Source organism: Petaurus breviceps, unplaced genomic scaffold, assembly GCF_028583685.1.
Source record: "Petaurus breviceps papuanus isolate PSGF00001 unplaced genomic scaffold, PetGlider_PUasm1.0 90594, whole genome shotgun sequence".
In the NCBI taxonomy this organism is placed as follows: Eukaryota; Metazoa; Chordata; class Mammalia; order Diprotodontia; family Petauridae; genus Petaurus; species Petaurus breviceps.
The window spans coordinates 5958905-5980341 of NW_027187281.1; the positions used below are offsets into that span (position 1 = coordinate 5958905).

General features: G+C 37.9%; 1 protein-coding gene across 4 annotated transcripts in view; it reads right to left on the bottom strand.

Moving 5' to 3' along the window:
• LRCH1 (leucine rich repeats and calponin homology domain containing 1) overlaps positions 1-21437 on the bottom strand; it is a 251035-nt gene that overhangs the window by 99529 nt on the left and 130069 nt on the right. For all 4 annotated transcript variants that reach the window (XM_069063692.1, XM_069063694.1, XM_069063693.1 and 1 more), the window contains exon 3: positions 1592-1718. In XM_069063692.1, the coding sequence (XP_068919793.1) occupies positions 1592-1718 (127 nt within the window). The remainder of the gene's footprint in view (positions 1-1591; positions 1719-21437) is intronic.

A 21437-nucleotide genomic window follows, 5' to 3' on the forward strand; every position in this document is an offset into this window, starting at 1 on the left:
ATTTTTGTCATAATTAAATTATGGAGATTAGATTTTTCCAGGTATACTGGAAGAGAATGCACTGGAGTAGCACCTTGAGATATCTTTGCATCATTTTTATTAGCCAAAACACAACTTGGCAAACTGGGGGCTCTTGATTTGAGTAGGGTATATGGTACAATTGTGTTCCTGCATACTTTGCTCATTGTTGTCATCACTGGTTCATAGAGGATGATGTTAGGACTGTCCCTCTAGTACTCTGAATGAACTCAAAATCCTTCCCAGCCCCTAGGCACTCTGCCCCTATGCTTACAGAATGGCTTGGAAAGAGAGTCAGTGTTCATATAACACCGAGTTTATGCCTGCACAGCAGCTGATAAGGTATTCAGGAAATGCCTCAGCCTCATGAGTTTGAGGACTCTTATTATGGTCTAGCACTCTCCATATACTCAGCATATAAACTGCTATATCCAACAGCAAGGACCCCAAATTAATCTCAGTTTTCTGACAGTGGAGGTATGCCAGCTGAAGAACAGGAGAATCTAACCTATCAATCCTCTAACTTGGTTTGAAAAGACCTGGTCTAAGCTTCACCTAACAACCAGATTTTAACATCCCATCTCATGAACTACTAGTCATCTTCTTACAAAGCATATCCTTTTTGGGTTCATTGAACCTTGTTTCTCAATTTATTCAAATCAACTCATTGATTCTTCTGATTTTGTTTGCTTTTTAAGGTAAAAAGACCAATTTCTTAGTAAACTTGGAAACAATTATGATTCAAAGTAAAGTTGAGCCTCTGGGTATTCATTCACTCAAATTAGCTCATAGATCATAGACTTAGAACAGAAAAAGGAGCTTAGAAGTTATGCAATACAATTTTCTCTGTTTACAGATGAGGAAACTGAGGCATACTGGTTAAGTAACTTGTATATAGTCACATAGTAAATGGCAGAGCTTAGATTTGAATCCAGGTTCTTTGATTCTAAGCTATCAGTATTTCCATTGCATTCTACTTCCTTCAGATGAGTAGCTTCCTCTGGAAGCTTCTTAAGAGAAAGCAGAGAAATAATAAAATTGACAATATGGTAGCATACTTCTAACCTGGCCTCAGACTCCTAGAGTCTACTCTTACTCATAGGCTCTAGACTTTATTACACTGTTAAATTTTGAGGTTTTTAAATTTTAAATTGTGATTTTTAATTTTTTGACATTCAGATTTTTTTGGAATTATGATTTTTAAAAATCTGATGGTAACTAAAGCTGTCCTTTCTGTCACCTAGCATAACTATACATAAAGATACGACCTTCATACAAATCAGTATGAAGATAAGTTTGTATTTAAATGATATATAATCTATTTTGACCTTAAAATAATCCCTAAAACTCATAATCTTTCTTAATGAATGGCAGTATCTTCTCCATTAAGGCAAAGATGACTGGATTTAAATTTAATATCTGCTGTCCTGGTCCTTGAAGAGCTCAAGCAATTCAATTTCCAAAGAAAGCAGAATATCTGACTGTAACAAGGAACCTTTTGCATTTTTGTTTAGGCTATAATTAGTAAAAACAGCATTAACCAAATATCACAACATTCAAATCAGTAACGTACCAATTCCATTAACTGTTTGAGCTGACCTATCTCTTCTGGAAGAGATCCAAGCTTGTTGTTACTTGCAATTAAGACTTTGAGAGGGAGACCACACAGGCAGGCCGGCAATGATGACAGCTGATTGCGACTGAAATAAAAAAAGAAATGGAATTATACAAATAAAAAATACAGCTCACATTATGCTGTATGTTTATGTGAGTTATCATTTGGAAATGAAAGCAGCAGTTTATAAAATTAAAAGTTAATCTTTTCTGGATATGCTAAGCAATTTAAATGGCAAGTACTCAAAAAAAGAAAATAACTTTGAGAAGACAAAGTCAAAGCTATTCATTTTTTACAAGTTTTATTTAACACCAAATAGAAGCACATTGGAGGGGTGTGGCACAGTGGAAATAGCACTGAGCCTGGGGTCAAGTAGACCTGGGTTCAAATCTGACCTCAGATACTTACTAGCTGTGCGACCCTGTTTGCCTTAGTCTCCTCTTCAGAAAATAGGGATAATAACATCACCTACCTCACAAAGTTGTGAGGACGCAATGAAATAATAATTATAAAGCACTAAACATAGTGCTTGGCATACAGTAAGTGCTATGTATATTTTTCACTATCATCATCATCATTTCTTTCCACACTGAAAAAACAACACTGCTATTCTCTTTTAAAAAAATATTTTATCTTTTTCTCCAATTACATGTAAAATTTTTAAACATTCTTTTCCCCAATATTCATTTTAAAATTGAGTTCAAAATTCTCTCCTTTCCCACCCCCTCATTGAGAAGGCAAGCAATTTGATATTGTTTATACATGCAACACTGCTATCCTCAAAGACACAAAACTCATTTTCTCAGCCTGTACCCATTTTTGATGGTACATCCAGACAACCAATACCAACAGGAAGGTAGTATGTACTGTTTTTCCCTGATAACATATATAAAAAAATTCAAGTTAGAGCAAATATGTTCAGTAAATATGCAAATGGCAATATATTTTCATCTTAATCACAAATAGTGAAGAAAGGACCACAGTTCACTGAAAAGTGGGCCAATTTCAGATACCTAAGAACTAGGACCTCTATTAAAACCAGAGAGACAGTGTGATATATTGGGAAAATCACCTGATTTGGAGCCAAAGAACTGGGGTCCAAATCTTGTCTCTGCTACTTTCTAGCTATGTGTGACCTTTGGCAAGTCATTGCTTCACCAATAAAATGGAAGGAGTCTGACCAGAAGGCCTCTTAGGTTCCTCCTTTCTTCTAACTCTTTGTCTATGATCCTATCATCATGTTGCTGCTGAAGACAGCTATGTTGGAGCCTCAAAAAAAGCACCACTTACAAAGAAAAAAGAAAAATAACTCCCCCAAATGATCTGAGGGCAAAAATTATGCCTCCTACAAGAGGAATTATTTGGTTCCCAGAAGTGGTCGCAAAGGCCTCCTCTGACATTCTCCCTGACAGATGCTTTGCCCGACTTCCCCTCTAATGGAGCTGGCTGCCAACTTTCTACAATCTACTTTCAGTTGTGTGAGGCAGCAAGAAACAACATGGCTGAATAAGATCCAGAGATGATCCAAAATTCTGTCATTTACCTCAGCTTCCACCCTACCAAGAAGTCATTTTTTGCTTTTAACATGTTAATAATCTAGGTTCAGAAACACTAAGTTATTGGTTAAAGATCACATTCCTAACAAAGGGTGGAATCAGAATTCCTACCAGAGTTTAAACCCAGGTCTTCTCAGTCCTGGTCCAGTACTCTTTCTACTATACCAACTGCTTGTCACAGTCAGAAGACTTGTAAGTGTCCACTAAATCCTACTCTGTTATCATTCTGTGGTGTGGCAATGATCCTAGGTACTCAAAGGCCACATATGCCATCATAACAAAAGCTCTGACAGACTCTCCTATGCTGGTGAGGCTTTGGCAACAGTTGGCTGGGGCTGCTTCCTGGTAACCAACATCCCCAAGTACAGAGAAATGAATCATTTCAGAAGCTGGATGCTTTCTTTAGCTATGGCCTATGAAACAAAGAAAAATACAAAATGGCCTTCAGGCCCCATGGCCCCCTTTGGATTTTGTAGGACAGTGGCAGAGAAGTGGAAAAGTAGAAGGGTGTTGAGAAGCAAAGTTCTTAGATAGTTTGCATGTTCTAAAAGCTTATACTTTTTTTTTGTTTAATTTGTTTATTTTTAGTTTTCAACATTCATTTCCACAAGATTTTGAGTTACAAATTTTCTCCCTGTCTTTCCCCTACCCCCACTCCAAAATAACGATCCTACTGAATACCCCTTCCCCCAATCTGCTCTCTCTTATATCGTCCCCCATCCCTCCTCTGACTTTCTAGTAGGGCAAGATAGATTTCTATACCCCAGTGCCTGTATATCTTATTTCCCAGTTGCATGTAAAAATAATAATAATACATATTTTAAAACATTTGCTTTTAACACTTTGATTTCCAGATTCTTTCTCTTCTTCCCTTACCACCCACTTACTGGGAGGAAAAGCGATTCTATATAGGTAATACATGTGTAGTTATGCAAAACATTTCCACAATAGATATATTGTGAAAGAATAACTATGTTTCCCTCTATCCCATCCCGCCACCCACTTATTCTATTTTCTACTTTGACCCTGTCCCTTTTCAAAAGTGTGTGTTTCTAACTACCCTCCCTCCCAATTTGCCCTCTCTTCTATCATCCCCCCTTTTATCCCCTTTACCCCTACTATCCTGTAGGGTAAGATACCCAATTTAGTGTGTATATTATTCCCTCCTTAAGCCAAATTCAAGGAGAGTAAGGTTGACCCATTCCCTTTTGCCTTCTTGTTCTTCCCCTCCATTGTAACAGTTTTCTCTTGTCTCCTTTATAGGAGGTAATTTACCCTATTCTATCTCTCCCTATGTCCTCTCATTATATTCCTCTCTCAACTCTTAATTTTAATTTTTAGATATCATCCCTTCCTATTTAACTGATCCTGTGCCCTCTATCTATGTATACATGTACACATATATACACACATTCACATATGCATTTATATGCACATATACCCTCCTATATAAACATATATATGTATGTATGTATATATATATATACATATATATTCCTTTCAACTATCCTCATACTGAGAAAAGTCTCATGAGTTATAATTATTGTTTTACCATGTAGGAATGTAAATAGTTCAATTTTAATAAGTTCCTTATGATTTCTTTTCCCTGTTTACCTTCCCATGCTTCTCTTGCTTCTTGTATTTGAAAGCCAATTTTTTTATTCAACTCTGGTTTTTTCATCAAGAATGCTTGAAAGTTCTCAATTTCATTGAATGCCTATATTTTCCTGTGAAACATTATACTCAGTTTTGCTGTGTAGGTGATTCTTGGTTTTTAATCCTAGCTCCTTTGACCTCCAGAATATCATATTCCAAGCCCTTTTGATCCCTTAATGTAGAAGCTGCTAGATCTTGTGTTATTCTGATTGTGTTTCCACAATATTCAAACTGTTTCTTCCTGGTTGCTTGTGATATTTTCTCCTTGAACTGGGAACTCTGGAATTTGGCTATAACCTTCCTAGGAGTTTTCTTTTGGGGATCTTTTTCTAGAGGTGATCAGTGAATTGTTTCAATTTCTATTTTGCCCTCTTGTTCTAAAACATCAGGGCAATTTTCCTTGAGAATTTCTTGAAGGATGATTTCTAGGATCTTTTTTTGATCATGGCTTTCAGGTAGCCCAATAATTTTTAAATTATCTCTTCTGGATCTATTTTCCAGGTCAGTGGTTTTTCCAATGAGATATTTCACATTGCCTTCTATTTTTTTTTCAATTGTTTGGATCTGTTTTATAGTATCTTGGTTTCTCATAAAGTCATTATCTTCCATTTGCTCCAATATAATTTTGAAGGAATTATTCTCTTCAGTGAGTTTTTGAAATTCCTTTTCCATCTGGCAAATTTGACTTTTTAAGGCATTCTTCTCATCATTGGCTTTTTCGGCCTCTTTTGCCATTTGTTAGTCTATTTTTTAAGGTGTTATTTTCTTCAGTCAGATTGTTGACTCTCTTTTCATGATTTTCTTGCATCATTCTCATTTCTCTTCCCAGTTTTCCCTCCACTTCTCTTACTTGATTTTCAAAATCCTTCTGGAGTTCCTCCATGGCCTGTGATCAATTCATATTTTTCTTGGAAGCTTTTGATGCAGGAGTTCTGACTTCATTGTCTTCCTCCCTTTCATGCTTTGGTTCTTTTTGTCCCCCCAAAAAGGATTCTGTAGTCTGTTTGTGCTTCCTCTGCTTGCTCACATTGCCAGTCAATTACTTAACTTTTGAACTCTTTGCCATAGTAGAATTCTGCTTCCAGAATGGAGATAGCTTTGTCCCAAATCTCTGAAGTTTTCGTAAATGTTGTCAGAGGTCTGAGGAGGGCGCCTGTTCTACAGACACCCCACTGGCAAACCTGGTGTTTCTCACCCTAGGACCACCACCCAAGACTGCGACCCAGATCCAAGCAGGTCAAAACAAAGGTGATTACCCTCTGAATGGTCGTTTGGTCTGCCTACAATCTGTAGGCCAGGAGCTTCTCAGGCAGCCATGAGGCAGCTGCTGCGGCCACCATGCTTCCACCACCTCTTGCCCCAGGGACAGGGGCTGGATGGCACCCAGTTCCAACAGAGTTCCCCACTGACCTTTTACTTTCTTTTGGGCATTTATGGGTTGACAAATCTAGAAACCGCCACAGCTGCTGGTGATTCACTCTCCTGAAGTCTGCTTCCCCCTGCTGCCTTCCTGGGGCCAAAACCACACAGCTCTTGTGGGACTGTGCTCAGCTCCCAGTGTGCTGAGATGGACCCTTCCTGTAGGCATGCTGGGCTGCCTTCAAGGGGAGATTTGTTTCTTTCTGTCACTTTGTGGGTTCTTTAGCTCTAAAATTTGTTTAGAGTCATATTTTATAGGTATTTGAGGTAGTTGCGGGGGGAGGTCACAGAATTTCCTGCTTCTGCTCTGCCATCTTGGCTCCACCCCTAAAACAAAAGCTTATACTTTACGAGGGGATCAAAATAATGTATATAAATGACATATAAGGCAGAATGTGATAAAGGCAAATAAGTGATCAACAAATGTTCTAAGAAAATTTGAGGAAGGAGGGATCAATTTCACTTAGGTGAATCATGGAGGGCTTTATGAAAGATTCAGCACCTTAGCTGGGCCTTGATTTCAACAGGCAGTCATATATAAAACAATACATGAAGAATATTTTTACCTATCTCATCCCCACTCTGACCTTTCCATAAAGATAAAAAGGTTCTCAGTACTTGACTCCTATGCAACTTTCATATTATCTGAGCAATCTATCAACTCACACCTTCCCTTTACCACCTCCCTGATTAGATCAAAATTTCCCTTCCAGTAGTCTCAGGTTTTAGGTATTCTGATGATTTGATTACGTAGCCTATGAAAGCAAATGAAGTCCTCAAAAGGTTCAGATTCACCATCATTTGAATAATTTATGGTATTAGATTTCTTAAGACACATTTGAATTTTAAATAATAACAATAATAATAGCTAGTGTTTATATATAGCACTTTACACTGCAAAACACTGTACATGTACTATCTCATTTCATTTTAACGGAATTCTCTAATATGGTCCCTTGGAAGAACAAAAAAGGTGAGGTTTTTCCAATAACTCGTTGTTCCTTCTCCTTTTGTGGCCCTTACTACTTAGCAAATTGCATGTATGATCTGCCATAAGGAAGAATACTTTACATTACTACTTATAGTCTCTGATTGAGCCCTTTCCTCTCTTCTCTTTACATTCTCTCACTTGGTAACATTCATGGTTTCAACAGTTTCTATAGCTCCTCTAATTTCAGTGATCATCTCTATTCTGTTGTCTCCCAGATGTATCTATTGAGCCTGGATATCTTTCTGGAGTTCCCACTCTCATATTTCCAACTACTAGTCAGACATATCAAACTGGACAGCAATAAGCTTCCCAAATTTTATGTCCAAAACAGAGCTCATTATCTTTGCCCTCAAACCCACTCACTTTCCAAACTTTTGTATGACTGTCTGGGTACCATCTTTCTCGTTCATAATCCTGATATCCTCAACCCATTCTTGCTTGCCCCATGCATCCAAACAATTGCCACAGCTCATCTTTTCTATGTCTACATCTCTTGCATGTCTAGTCTTGTTTACTCACATAATCACCACATAGCTGGAGGCCCTCATCACATTTTGCCTAGACTGTTACAATAGCCTATTTACCTCAAACCTCACACTTCCATTAGACTGAGAGCATGAATTATTTTTTGCTTTGCTTTGTATCCCTAGAGGTTAGCACAGTGCCCAGCACATAGCAGATATTTAATAAAATTCTTATTGATTTGACTCTTCCCACTCCAATGTATCCTCCATATACCCAAAGCAATATTTTCCTCAAGTGTAATTAGGACCATTTCCCTACTCAATAAACTCCATTGGCTTCCTATTATGTCTAGGATCAAATATTAACTCCTCTAACATTTAAAGCTCTTTAAAACCTGTCCCCTTGAAACCTTTCTGATTTTCTTACATGTTATTCCCCTCCACATGATATATGGATCCAGCCATGTTTGTCTATTCACTGTCCTGTACACATAGAGTTTCATCTTCTACCTCTGTATGCTTGGATTGACCAATCCCTATACCTGGAATGTATTTACTTACCTCTGCATTACAGTATCTCTGGTTTTCTTCAAGACTTAGCCCAAGCACCGCCTTCTACACGAAATCTTTGCTGATTCCCTCAATTGCTAAAGCACTCCCTTCCTAAACTACTTTGTATTATTTTTCTTTATATTATGTATATACTTATATATCTACATGTTATCTATTATAGTAGAATGTAAACCCCTTGAGGGTGTAGTGCCTCACATATAGTAATCTTGTGTGTTGATGACTTGACTAAGCCTGTCATTCAGCTAATCTTGGAGCATTTACCCAGATGCAGTTCTCAGTCAGATAGGGACAGGAGAAGAGAGTTTCTCATATGGGGACAGGAACGTAGATTTTAGGAGGAAGGTGGTAGAGGGGAGCTGGATGTCTTTTCAGGAGGGAAACTCAGACTCTAGGACTAGAAAAGCATTGCCAACATCCTACCCTTACTACTGGAGTAGGACAATAGACGAGGCTTCCATAGAATCATACTTCTTAGACCTCATTTTCCAAAGAGAAGCCAAGTTCTATCTGGATCAAAGAGGCACAGAGAAAAGAGCTGGTACTAAGCAAATTCCTAATATGATGTGATCTATCCTAGCACCTTTCCCTGAATTTCTCTAAAGGAAAGCACCATAGAATTGAAGTCAAATGACCATTCTTTTAATGAAATGAATATGAGATAAAATTTAAATGTTCAAAATTATTTATAATTTCATCCAGTTATAATTTGAGTCAAGGTTTGAATAAGGCAATACTCATACAGTGTCTTATGTTTAGATATTTGTAATGAAAATGCAAATTTAAAGATCTTCCCTGCCCCTAGGCCCTTTGATAGGCTTAAGAGACTCTGAGAACCTTCCTTGATTTGAAAACACACTCTGCCCCCTAATAGGCTGAATGTGGTTACATGGAGCCTGTGGCAGGAGGTTTGTTTTCAGGAATGCCCACACCTTGATGCTGTGTGATTGGGCAGTGGGCCAAGAGGGTGGTTACATTCTCTGACCCAGGAGAAGGCTATATAATCCCTGACATGAGGCTTTGCTTGGGGGATCACTTTGAGAAGTGTTGTGTGATTTGACCAGATGAGACTCTGGGCAGCCATTGAGAGGCTTTGAAAACACAGATGTTGATGCTTCCCTCTCTGGTAACTATGATTTGGTATGGATGTAATGGTTGGACAGTTCGGAAGCCTGTCTGTTTGATCTGCTTCTATGTCTTGTCACTTCTGTCTCTATACTCTGAAGTTCGGGGTGCTGACCTTTTTCCCCTGAACTAGGTAAAGATATATGTTTGATTGATTAAAGTAAGCTTGTTAACCCATTTTGAGTTGCTTTCCTTTAGAAAAGCAGATCTAAGAACCTGTGTTGGCAGCCACCCTGTGGATATTATGCTTTACTTTACTGAACAATGTTTACTTCTGAATAAATACAGAGTTCATTATACTATAAGATTAGACCCTTAAAATTATTCACAGCAACACTACTCAGGTGTGCTGCCATGATTGCCCAATCATCTTTATCATAAGCAAGAGAGGAAAGCATTAGTAAGATTAAAAAAATCATTACACTTTACTTATTAAATAATTTAGCTTTAGACTGTATTATACAATTTCAAGGGGCAGCTATCCTTTAATAATTATGTAACACATAGGATATTATTAAAATTAGTTTAAACTTCCTATGAATATGTCAACTGACATTAAATTAAATACTAACCATAATGTTTTCCTTCTGCACTGGGGGATAAATTTAATTATGAACTGGCTAAATCATCTTTGTCCTTTTCTTCTCATAGATTTTTAGTAGAAAATAGTAAATTGGAGAAGGGAATTTTATGATACTAAATAATTGCTATACTAAAGAATCAAGTTATAGATTAGTTTTATTCTAAAATAAGAAATTAGTTCAGATTCTCTGTCCACTTAAGTAGAATATGTCTTAAATTGTTTTCAGGTGACTAATATTGCCCATTTTATTTGATTTTTGGAATTTGGTTATACTGATTGTTATTTTGAAAGACTGTCCTGATCTTGCATCTCAAAGTAGGAAATCTAGGAACCTAAGTAAACTGATGCTTTTAAATGACATTTATGTATATCCAAAGCAAGTTATTATATGTATATATACAGTTTCAGTTGTTTTCAGTTGTGTTCAACTCTTTGTGATCCCATTTGAGACCCCATTACTCTTGGCAGAAAAACTGGAGTGATTTTCCATTTTCTTCTGCAGTTCATGTTATAGATGAGGAAACTGAGGCAAACAGGGTTAAGTTACTTGCCCAGGGTCACAGAGCTACTACTAAGTGTCTGAGGCCAGATTTGAACTCAGAGAGATGATTCTTCCTCATTTCAGGTTCCGCACTCCATCTATTGGTGCCAACTAGCTGCCCATACATACATACATACATACACACATACATACATACATGTACATATATACATGAAATTCAAATATATACTAAATTCAAAGTGAAATCCTATCCTGCAATTTAATTTGAAGGGTGGTCCAAGGACTTGTGATGAAACATGTTAGTCACCTCCAGATAGAGAACTAATGGACTCAGAATGGAGATTGAAGCCTATTTTCTTTTTTTACCTTTCTCTGCTTATTTCTTAGGGAACATGGCTAATAAAGGAATGTGCTTTGCATGGCTGTTCATATCTGTAATGTTTTTTAGCAGCAAGGAATAGTGGAAAGAGTTTAAGAAAGACTGAAGCCCACAGTATGAATTGTAAATGGAAGCCAAGGAAATGCTATAAAGCCAGTTATTATCGTAAACCTATTTAGAAAGTATAATGGAGGATAATTGAACAAACTATGATTACATAAAAATGTAATGTAATATTATTATGCCATAAGAAATGGTGACTATGAAGAATTTTGAGAAAAATTAAAATCTCTGTATGAAGTAATAAAGAAAGCAGTGTTTGGGAGACTAAAAGAAAGCGTGGGAGAAAAGAGATATTAGATTGACTACCAAACTGAAGGTCTGCAGAGCTGTTCTGCTGACCTCGTTGTATGTCTGTGAAACCTGGACAGTCTACCCATGCCATGCCAGGAAACTGAATTACTTCTATTTAAATTGTCTTGAGAAGATTCTGAAGATCACCTGTCAAGATAAGGTACCAGACACTCAGGTCTTTTCTGGAGCTAAACTGCCAAGCATTCGTGTGATGAATGGGCTGGTCATGTTGTTATAGTACAAAACATACATTTACATAAAAGACTATTTTATGGAAAACTCATGCAAGGTAGGTGCTCATATCATGGTCAAAAGAGGCAATACAAAGACACTCGCAATGTCTCTCTGAAGAACTTTGGAATCAATTATGTGGCATGGGAAATATCAGCAAAGGACCAACTAGCATGAAGTGTCACCATCAAAGAAGGCACTGTGTTCTATGAGGAAAGCAGAATCACAGTAGTTCAAAAGAAACATGAGATGCACAAATTTAGTGACATCACTCCAAATATTTATGTCCACTATCTGTGCCCAACCTGGTGGTAGAGCATTTCAAGCTTGTATTGGTCTGATCAGCCACAGTTGGACACACTGTACCTTGACTCCAACATGATGATGTCATTTTGGTCCTCCTTGAGAATGACGGACAACAACCATACCATAACCAACTTAATTAAAAATAATTCAACATTTTGCAAAAGACTGTATTTTCCACACTCAGTTGTGTAACTAAGAAATTCTAGCCAAATGCTATTTTAAAATGAAGGAAGAAAAAGACCAATCATAATTATTATGTACATGTTTGTTGTGTACATGGTAAAAATACATTATATTTAATGCCTCTAATTTGAAGTTAAAGGAATTATAACTGACTCTGGTATTTCCCATTTTGTAAGACAATTTTAGAACTCCATCTCTCCATCTCTCTCTCTCTCTCTCTCTCTCTCTCTCTCTCTCTCTCTCTCTCTCTCTCTTTCTCTCTTTCATTCTCTCTCTCTCTGTCTCTCTCTCTCTCCTCCTCCTCCCTCCCTCTTCCCCTTTCCCATCTTTCTTCTTCCTTCTCTTCCTAAAATACAGAACTATAGCTTTAGTAGCACATTGAACCTGAGTGATTTTGACAACCTGAGTAAAACTCAACTGTGCTTTAAAACTAGTTCACAGCCTGGTTATGACTCTCAGATCAAAAAAATAATATCCTTGCTTAAAGAGAGCAGAGGATTTACTTAGGCAGAACAACTCAGTTCACAGTCAAAACACAGTGAGTGTTTAAAGAAACTCTAACTTTAGGCTTATTACTAGAGCCGTCCAAGTCTTTCCACTGTGCATACCTGCACCATATTTGGGCTGTTGCAACAGAGCTAGTTTCCCACAGTATCAGTCCATAAACCTTCCCAGAGTATAAATAAACTACTGCTTAAAATATTTAAATTCACTTTGCATCTAAGCCTTTCCACAGCCACTACAACAAATATTTGTTGTTAATAAACTTCACACTATTAAAGTCAGTGAAAACTTGACCCTTCTCAATCATTTAGTCAATCCATTTCCTTTCCTACTTCCCTTAGGGCAAACTGACAAAATGGAGCATATTTTTCCCCATGCAAAATGTTTTTTTTTTAATTTCCTCTAAATTACTTCTGAACTTATTATTACCCCTTTTTCTTATTAAAAACTAGAACAAAACGATTGCTACTAGAGAATGCTCTCCAGCCAAAAAGGAGCTGACTATGCAATCGTAACTGTAAAATTTACCTAACACTCCTCCCAGCAATACCCTTGAGAACAGTGGTGGCTTTATATTTTGTATTTGCATAGTTTGAAACAGTTACTAATTAAGAAGCTAACTATTAAATTAGCCTTCAAGAAATCTAAGCCACAGTCAACCACTCTTTAATACTGATGTACAGATTAAACACTGGCTGATTATTCAGGAAAGAAGCTATTTGCATTGGCAATTAAGCCCCTAGTTTTGTTCCCTCTCTTCTGGCCAGATGACTGACTGCCTACCAGCATTTCAAATTCTTTTATTTTTTCATTTTATTTTTTAAATTTTTATTAAAGGTTTTACCTTTTACATTCATTCCCCAGATATATCATGCCACAATATCTTCCCTCACCTCCCACCAAAAAACCCACCCTTGCAAAAAGGAAAATTGTTCCAACAAAGCTAACCACATATGGAGACATATGCAACATTCTGCAATTCTACCCCCCACAAGGAAGCATGTATCATGATTTGATCTACAGAATCCAAATGTCACTACAAGGAATGAATGAATTTTTAAAAACCTATTAAAGTACTTGCCAAACACTGTGCTAAGTGAAGAGGATTCAAATAGAAAAGAGAGACAGTTACTGCTTTAGAAGACTTCACCCTTTAACTGAGAGAGAAGACATTTGGGATGATTCAACTTTAGGGTAAGCAGAAAAGCCCAATGGTCCACTGGATGTACCAGTAGAGGAGAAGGAAAGTCCCAAGGGTCATTGATTGTTAAATGGCAATACCTGAGGATCTGGAGGACAGAACAGCAAAGCAAATGATAAGGCCTGGTGGTTCACAGGACTCAGTGGCAGGGCAAGTAGTAAGGCCTAGTGGTCCACCATCTAACCTTAAGAATTAGAGTTTTGGGGCGGCTAGGTGGTACAGTGAATAGAGCACTGGCCTTGGAGTCAAGAGGACCCAAGTTCAAATCTGGCCTCAGACACTTAACACAAAAACTAGCCATGTGACCTTGGGCAAGTCACTTAGCCCCAATTGCCCTACCTTCCCCCCTCCAAAAAAAAAAAGAATTAGAGTTTCTACTTGTTTTATTTTAGGCAAGTCTTTTTACTTCTCTGGACCACAAGTTTCTTTATTTATAAAATGGGGAGGCTGGGCTAGATGGCTGCTTAGTTGCTTTGAGCTCTAAATCTATGTACCATATATGATCCCTATGATAATACTGCCCTTCATCGTCAGCAATAATAGACAGTCTTTGTGATGAGATCCTTGACATGGAAAATCTCTTTTCAATTTCTCTTACTTTTTATGCAACACTAGAATTCATCCCATCATATCACACATATCAACTAGCAGTCCCATTTCACAATGAAATAAATTATCACACTTCTATCCATATTTTTATAATGTCTTATTGACATTCAAATTACACACACATTCAACTGAAATACTCTGAATTTTTTTTATCTCTATCCACCTCAGTCCATCATTCAAATCATTATCCTATTCCCAAACTATGGAGTTTTCCAAGATAGAAAGTTCCAAACAGAATTAGCTGAGATTCTTGCTAATAAGGCTTTAGGTACTATAGGGCTATACCACGACATAATAACTACACTTCTTGTCACTGGTAAGGACTGGAACCAAACTTATTCAATTCTTGTTTTCTTCTGTGTAAGATGTATTAAATCTCAAGTTCCTTGGTCTTTGATTCATTTTCTCCAATCATTCAATTTCTACTTTATTGCTTAGTGTTTGATAAGGGAGAATCAAGAGGAGGGTAAATGACAATGTGTGATCTACTAGGAGTTTACAAGGATAAATATATTTACAGTACATAGTTTAAACTGTAAGATGAGGTAACAGCACAAGTTATAATATGATAAATTACCAAAAAAAATTGGCACAGAGAGCAGGCACCAAAGCTTAAGGTAGAGATCAGTATAGGATTTAGAAATCAATAAAATCCCCTAAATCCTAGGTTCCAGACTTGATATATCATCAATCAACAAATATTTATTAAGTACTCACTGTGTTTCTAGGTACCGTATTAAATTCTGGGGATACAAATAAAGGCAGAAAAATTGCCCTTAAAATTATCTTCCAATCCTAACCTCATATTTTATAGAACAGAAAACTGTTACCCAGAAATGTGCACCATGATGCCCATGGTCACAAATACAACAAATAGAAGAGCCAGCATCTGAATTTAGATCTTTGAATTCCACTTTCAGTATTGATTTAACTATACCATTCATTAAAGGAGATGAGGTAGATCTTGAACAATACGAAGGACTTGGAGAGATGGAAAGACATTCTGGAGACAAAGAACAAACTTGTACTCAACAACAAGCATGACAAATCTGGGGTATGATGAGGAGACTAGCAGGACTAGATAGGAGAGTTTATGTCAGGGAATAGTAAGAGGCAAGATTAGGTAGGTAGGGTGGGACCAGATCATGGAGGGCCTTGAATAGCACAATAATGAGATAACCTACAAACCAAACCACACAATGGCAACTTATTACAGAAGTGTCAACAAAGACAGTGTGAGAGGTGATTTTTAATGCCACAAAACTCAGTTGTTCCCAATAAAACTATGAAGAATTACAAAGGATGTGGATGTGTGTGTGCCCTCCTTTCTCTGTATTCCTTTTATCATCCTCTCAGGCACCCAAGGCCTCAGTGCTATCTCTAAATATCCTGCTGCAGCATCCTCCCTACCTTGGTTCCCTTCCAGTGCTCTTAGTTCTTCTATTTTCTCTCTACACTCTTACTTTTGGTGATTTTTTTATCAGCTATCAAGAGTTTAAATTATTACCTCAATTTGGGTTTGACTACCATCTCTAAATACTACTGAATTCCAGCTTCTTCACTGGTTCCCCTCTTCTTCCTAGCCCTATATTCTAAATCACATCTCTATATTTCCCCCCACTCTCTCCTCTGCTCTATTTCTGAAGAAACTTTATAAATACCAATCTTTCTGCTTGTGTTTTTGAATATGTCCCCTACTGTCACCTCTGGAGGTTTGTCCATTCCATCATTCACCCTCTCTCACTAATTTTCAATGTCTTCTTATCCATTTTCTCCCTTCTTCAATCAATCAGTATACATTCATTAATTGCTTACTTTGTACCAGGCACTGTGCTAAGCACTGGGGATACAAAAGAGGCAAAAGACAGTCCCTGCCCTTAAGAAGCTCACACTCTAAATGAGGCAGATAACAAATATGTACACAAGATTAAGAAGAACTAATTAAAAGAGGGAAGGCACTATATTGGATTGCTTACTGTTTCAGGCAGGGGGAAAGGATAGAATTTGCAATTCCAAACTTTAAAAAAAAACATTAAAATTGTTTTAACATAACTGGGGAAAAATAAAATATCATTAAAAAGGAGGGAAGGCACTAGAATTAAGAAGACTTGAGAAAGGTTTATTGTAGAAGATGAGATTTTTGTTGGAACTAAAATGCTTGGAGTTGAGAGATGGAGTGTCTTTTTGGGGAACAGAAAGGAGGATAGTGTCACTGGATTGAAGAATACATGACAAGGAGTAAGGGGTAAGAATACTGTAAAGGTAGGAGGGTATTAGGTAATAAATGGCTTTGAATGACAAAGAGACGGTTTTCTATTTGGTCATGGAGGTGATAAGGAGCCCCTGCAGTTTATTGAGTAGGGGGATGACATGATTGAGCCTTTGCTTTAGGAAAATCACTTTTGTGGCTGAATAGAGGATGGATTAATGTGGCAAGAGACTTGAGGCAGGCAGAGCCACCAGCAGACTACTGCAGTAGTCCAGGCATGAGGTGATGAAGACCTGAAATAGGGTAGTGGCAGTGTCAGAGGAGAGAAGTGGGAGTATTTGAAGAATACTGCAAAAGTGAGAGACAGGCCCTTGGCAGATGATTGGGTATTGAGGGGTGAGAGATAGTGAAGAGTCAAGTATGATATGTAGGTTACAAACCTGAGGGAGTGGGAGAATTATGTTACTCTACACAGTAAAATGGAAAGTAGGTAACGAGGAGAATTGGGGTGGGAAATTAATGAATTATGTCTTGGACATGCTGAGTTCAAAATGTATACTGGACATTCAATTTGAGAAAACTGAAAGGCAGTTGTGGATGTAAGACTAGAGGTCAGCAGAGAGGTACAGGTAGAATAAAAAATCACAGATACAGAGACAGTAATTAAATTCATGGAAGCTAGAAGAAGAAAAAGGCCCAGCTCAGAACCCTGTGGGATGCCTGTAGTTACAAGCTGTGATTTGGATAAGGATCCAGCAAAGGACACTGAGGATGAGCCGTAAGATAGGCACAAAGAGAACCAGGTGTTCCAAAAACCCAGAGAAGAGAGAGTATCAAGTCGGAGAGGGGAATCAGCAGTGCCAAAGGCTACAGAAAAGTTGAGGAGAATGAAGGTTGAGAAAAGCCTATTGGATTTGGAAGTTAAAAGATCACTGATAACTCTAAAGAAGGCAGTTTTGATGGAACAATAAAAGTCAGAAGTTGGATTGTAAAGACTAGAAAAGAGAGTTAGAGGAAACAAAATGGAGGCACCTATTGCAGACCACTTTTCAAGGAGTTTAACTACAAAGGGCAGAAGAGATATATGAAAATATTTACAAAAATAGAAGGATTAAGTAAGGCTTTTTTGAGGATAGAGGAGACAAGGGCATGTTTTCAGGCAGTAGGCAATGAGCCAGGAGACAAGAAATCTGTTGGAGGAGATGAGATGGGATGGAATGGAATTGCTTGAGCAGGGTTAGCCTTGGTAAAGAATAAGGCTACTTCCTGACATGAGACAGGAGTAACAGAGGAGATAGTGGTAGAATGCATCTGAGTGATAGATAAGAAAGAGGGGAAAAGGGGTGGCGCAGTGAATAGAGCACCAGTCCTGGAGTCAGGAGGACCTGAGTTCAAATCCAGCCTCAAGACACTTAACACAAAAACTAGCTTGTGACCTTGGGTAAGTCACTTAACCCCAATTGCCCCCACCCCCCAAAAAAAGAAAGAGGGAGTTCATGGCAAATGGTCTCTTTTTTTTGGGTAAAATATGAAGCAAGTTTCTCACCTTCGGAGGTGGTATAGCCATGGGAGGTTTGTGGAGACTTCCCTGATCCTTAAGAGAAACTTGTACTTGATGCTATGTAGCAGCAAGCACCCCAAGCGTCCTCAGGGTTTGCTGCCAATACAGGTTCTTAGATCTGTTTTGTTAAAGGAAAGCAACTCAAAATGGGTTATCAAGCTTACTTTAATCAGTCAGACATATATCGTTTACCTTGTTCAGGGGAAAAAGGTCAGTACCCCGAACTTCAAAGTATACAGGCAGAATTATCAAGACAGAAACAGATCAAGTAGACAGATTTCCAAACTGTCCAACCATTACATCCATACCCAGTCAATATCTGGGTTTCAACATCTGGGTTTTTCAAAGCTGGGGGGGCTCCAGACAATGGCTTTCCAGAATCCATATCAAATCACAGAACACTTCTCAAAGTGAGCCCCCAAAACAAAGCCTCACATCAGGGCTTATATAGCCTTCTCCTGGCTCAGAGAATGTAACAACCTTTTGGACCCACTGGCCAATCAAAAAGTATCTACTGAAAAACAAGCCTCCCACCCCAGGCTCCAGATGCACTTTAGCCTAGGGGCAGGGAAGATCTTTAAAATTTACATTCGCATTACATGCTACCATCTCCCTAAACTAACACCTTATTTCTCTTCTTTCTTCATAGCCAACCTCCTAAAAATAAAAGTATTCTATATGTTGTTTGCCTCCATTTTTTTGCGTCTTAAATATCTCAACACTTCTGACCTCATCACTTAAGTAAAAAAGCTCTCCGAAGGTTACCAATGAATTTCTTAATTGGCAAAAACCAATAGCTTTTTTCAGTTCTTAGTCTCCCTGTAATATCTGGCACTGCTGATCACTCTTTCTTCCTAGATACTCTCTTCTCTTAGTTTCCATTCATTCCTGGTCCTCCTACCACTATGTTCCCCCCACCTCCTTTCTCAAACTCCTTTGCTTGGTCATCATCCTTATTTGCTCTACAATCATATGACTTCAAATCTTACTTCTGATACTTATAACCTGGTGACATTCGGCAAGTCACTTAATCTTGGTTTCTTTCCTCAACTATAAAGTGAGAAGGAGGGTTAGACAACATGGCTTCTGAGGTTCCTTATCTCCAAGTATAGGTATATTCCAAGTCTTTAACCTGGATCCTATTTTCTCTCTAAATGCTCTTGATATCTTCAGATTCCATTGGTTCAATCATCCCTTCTCTGCAGATGACTGCTATACCCATACATCCAGTCTTGGTCTACTCCTTGAACTCCAGGACTGTGTGAAGTCCCACAAGACCAACTGCTTATTAGACATTATTAGGCATATAAAATTCAATATGTCCAAAATAGAACACATTATGTTCCCCTCCCCATCCTCTAATTTCTCTTTTTCTGTTGAATACACTACCACCCTTCTAATTGCCCAGGTTCACAATCTACCAAGAAGAATTTATGATGTTCTATGTGAGAGATTCAGTGCTAAATTTGAGACACAAAAGATAATCTCATAGTTATCTCTGTGCCTTTCCCATAGTCTAGTCATGGAATTCACTCCTACTTCACCTCCACCTACATCTCATCCACTGCTTTTTTCAAAACTCAGTTCAAGTGCCACAGTCCACAAGAAGACTATTCTGATTCCCCTCAGTGGTAACAACTCATTGAACAGAGTGTTAGACTTTGACTCAACAAGATGTGTGTTTGAATACTTGTCACTGACTTACTAGCTGTGTGACCTTGGGCAAACCACTTCCTTGGTTTTCATAACTGTAAGGTAGGAATAAAAATAGCAACTACCTCACTGGGTTGTTGTAAGAATCATTTGAGATGATGCACATAAGCACTTTGCAAACCTTAAAGGACCTTATGACTAGTAACAACCAGCACTCTCCTCACAGAAAGTAACCCTATTTTGTATTAATATTCTGCATGCAAATTGTTTCCCTCAAGTAAAATGAAGGTTCGTTAAAGGCAGGGAATCTTTCATTTATGTTTTCTGTATCCCAAGCACTAAGCACCTAGCACATAGTAAGCACTTAGTAAATGCTTGCTAAATTGAATTGAATGAAACTGATATTTTTAGGAAGATGAATTTGGCAAGAGCAGAGTAGAAGAGGCTAGTTTTGAAGTAATCAAGTCCAATATGGGGAAAGGAGAGAAACAGACTGTGAATATTGAATATGAGACATTTTAAAAGGAACAGTTAATAGGGTTTGATGATTTACTGGATAGAAAGGATGAAGTGGAAGGCAGAATACAAGAAGACTGAGTTTTTAAAGTTGAATAAGTGAATAAATGATGATGACAGATATAGATAAGTTGGGAGAAAGATATTATTTGGGGAGGAATTGCTTTGAGTATGTTAAATTTTGAATAGTCAATGTAAAAGTCTTAACTGTCACTAATTTACTATGGAACCCCTGATAAGTCACAACCTCTAAATCTTAGTTTCCTTAACTCTAAAATGAGAAAAATGTTTGTTCAACTTGCTATAAAAGGATTGTTATACTACTATTCAGTTCATGTCAGGCATTGTGCAAAGTACTGGGGACACAAATAAGAAAAATAAAGATGATTCCTGTCTTCAAAGAGAAAATAACACATAAAAAGAAATAGAAAAGCCTGGAGAGTGTGATGTTCTGTGTACCTGAAGCCAAATAAAGCTACTGATGGAGAAGTGCTGAGCCTTCAATAAAAGAAGGCTTTGGGAGGGGTCAATTATTCCAAACCCCAGCCCTCCAATCAGGAGGGAGAGTAACTGAGGGAGCTGTTGTAGTTCTTCATTCTTGAAGAGCACTAATGACATCAAGAAGGTGGTCTTGACTTGCAAGTGAATTGGATTTAAGTGAGACAGGGCTGTGTAAAATCACCAGCCTCATTCTCTCTTCTGTAACCATCTGGGTCCAGTGGCAGGATAAAGATTGGATGAATAGAGATGGCTCCAGATGCAATTGGAGAACTTGACCTTTTAAAGCTAAGATCCTTCCCAGGTCTCAGTTTGTCTGCAGTAACTCCCATTCAATGATTAAGGCTAGGTAAGAAATGAGGCAAAAAAAAAATGGCCTCATTTACCTAGTCAAAAAAAAATATCAATCTTGGAGAGGAAGACTCTTAGGGCTTCTGGACATAACAGAAACAACTGCTATTTATACTTACTCTGAGCCATCAGAACCCAAGCAATGGCCAACTGAGGCTTGAGCTGGGACCTACTGTTGGCCAATCAGTGAAATCCAGAGTGATCTGTGTTTAAGGCATAGTCAAGTAGCTCCATTTGAATCCCAATGGGCTTTATAAAGGCCTGAATTTCCAAAGCTATATTTCAAGAAATCATAAATGAAGCTACATAGAGCAAAAGAGCTAACTGTCCCAATTTTTAGCTGAGAAGGTATTGAGTATCAAAAATTGAGACAATCTGCATCA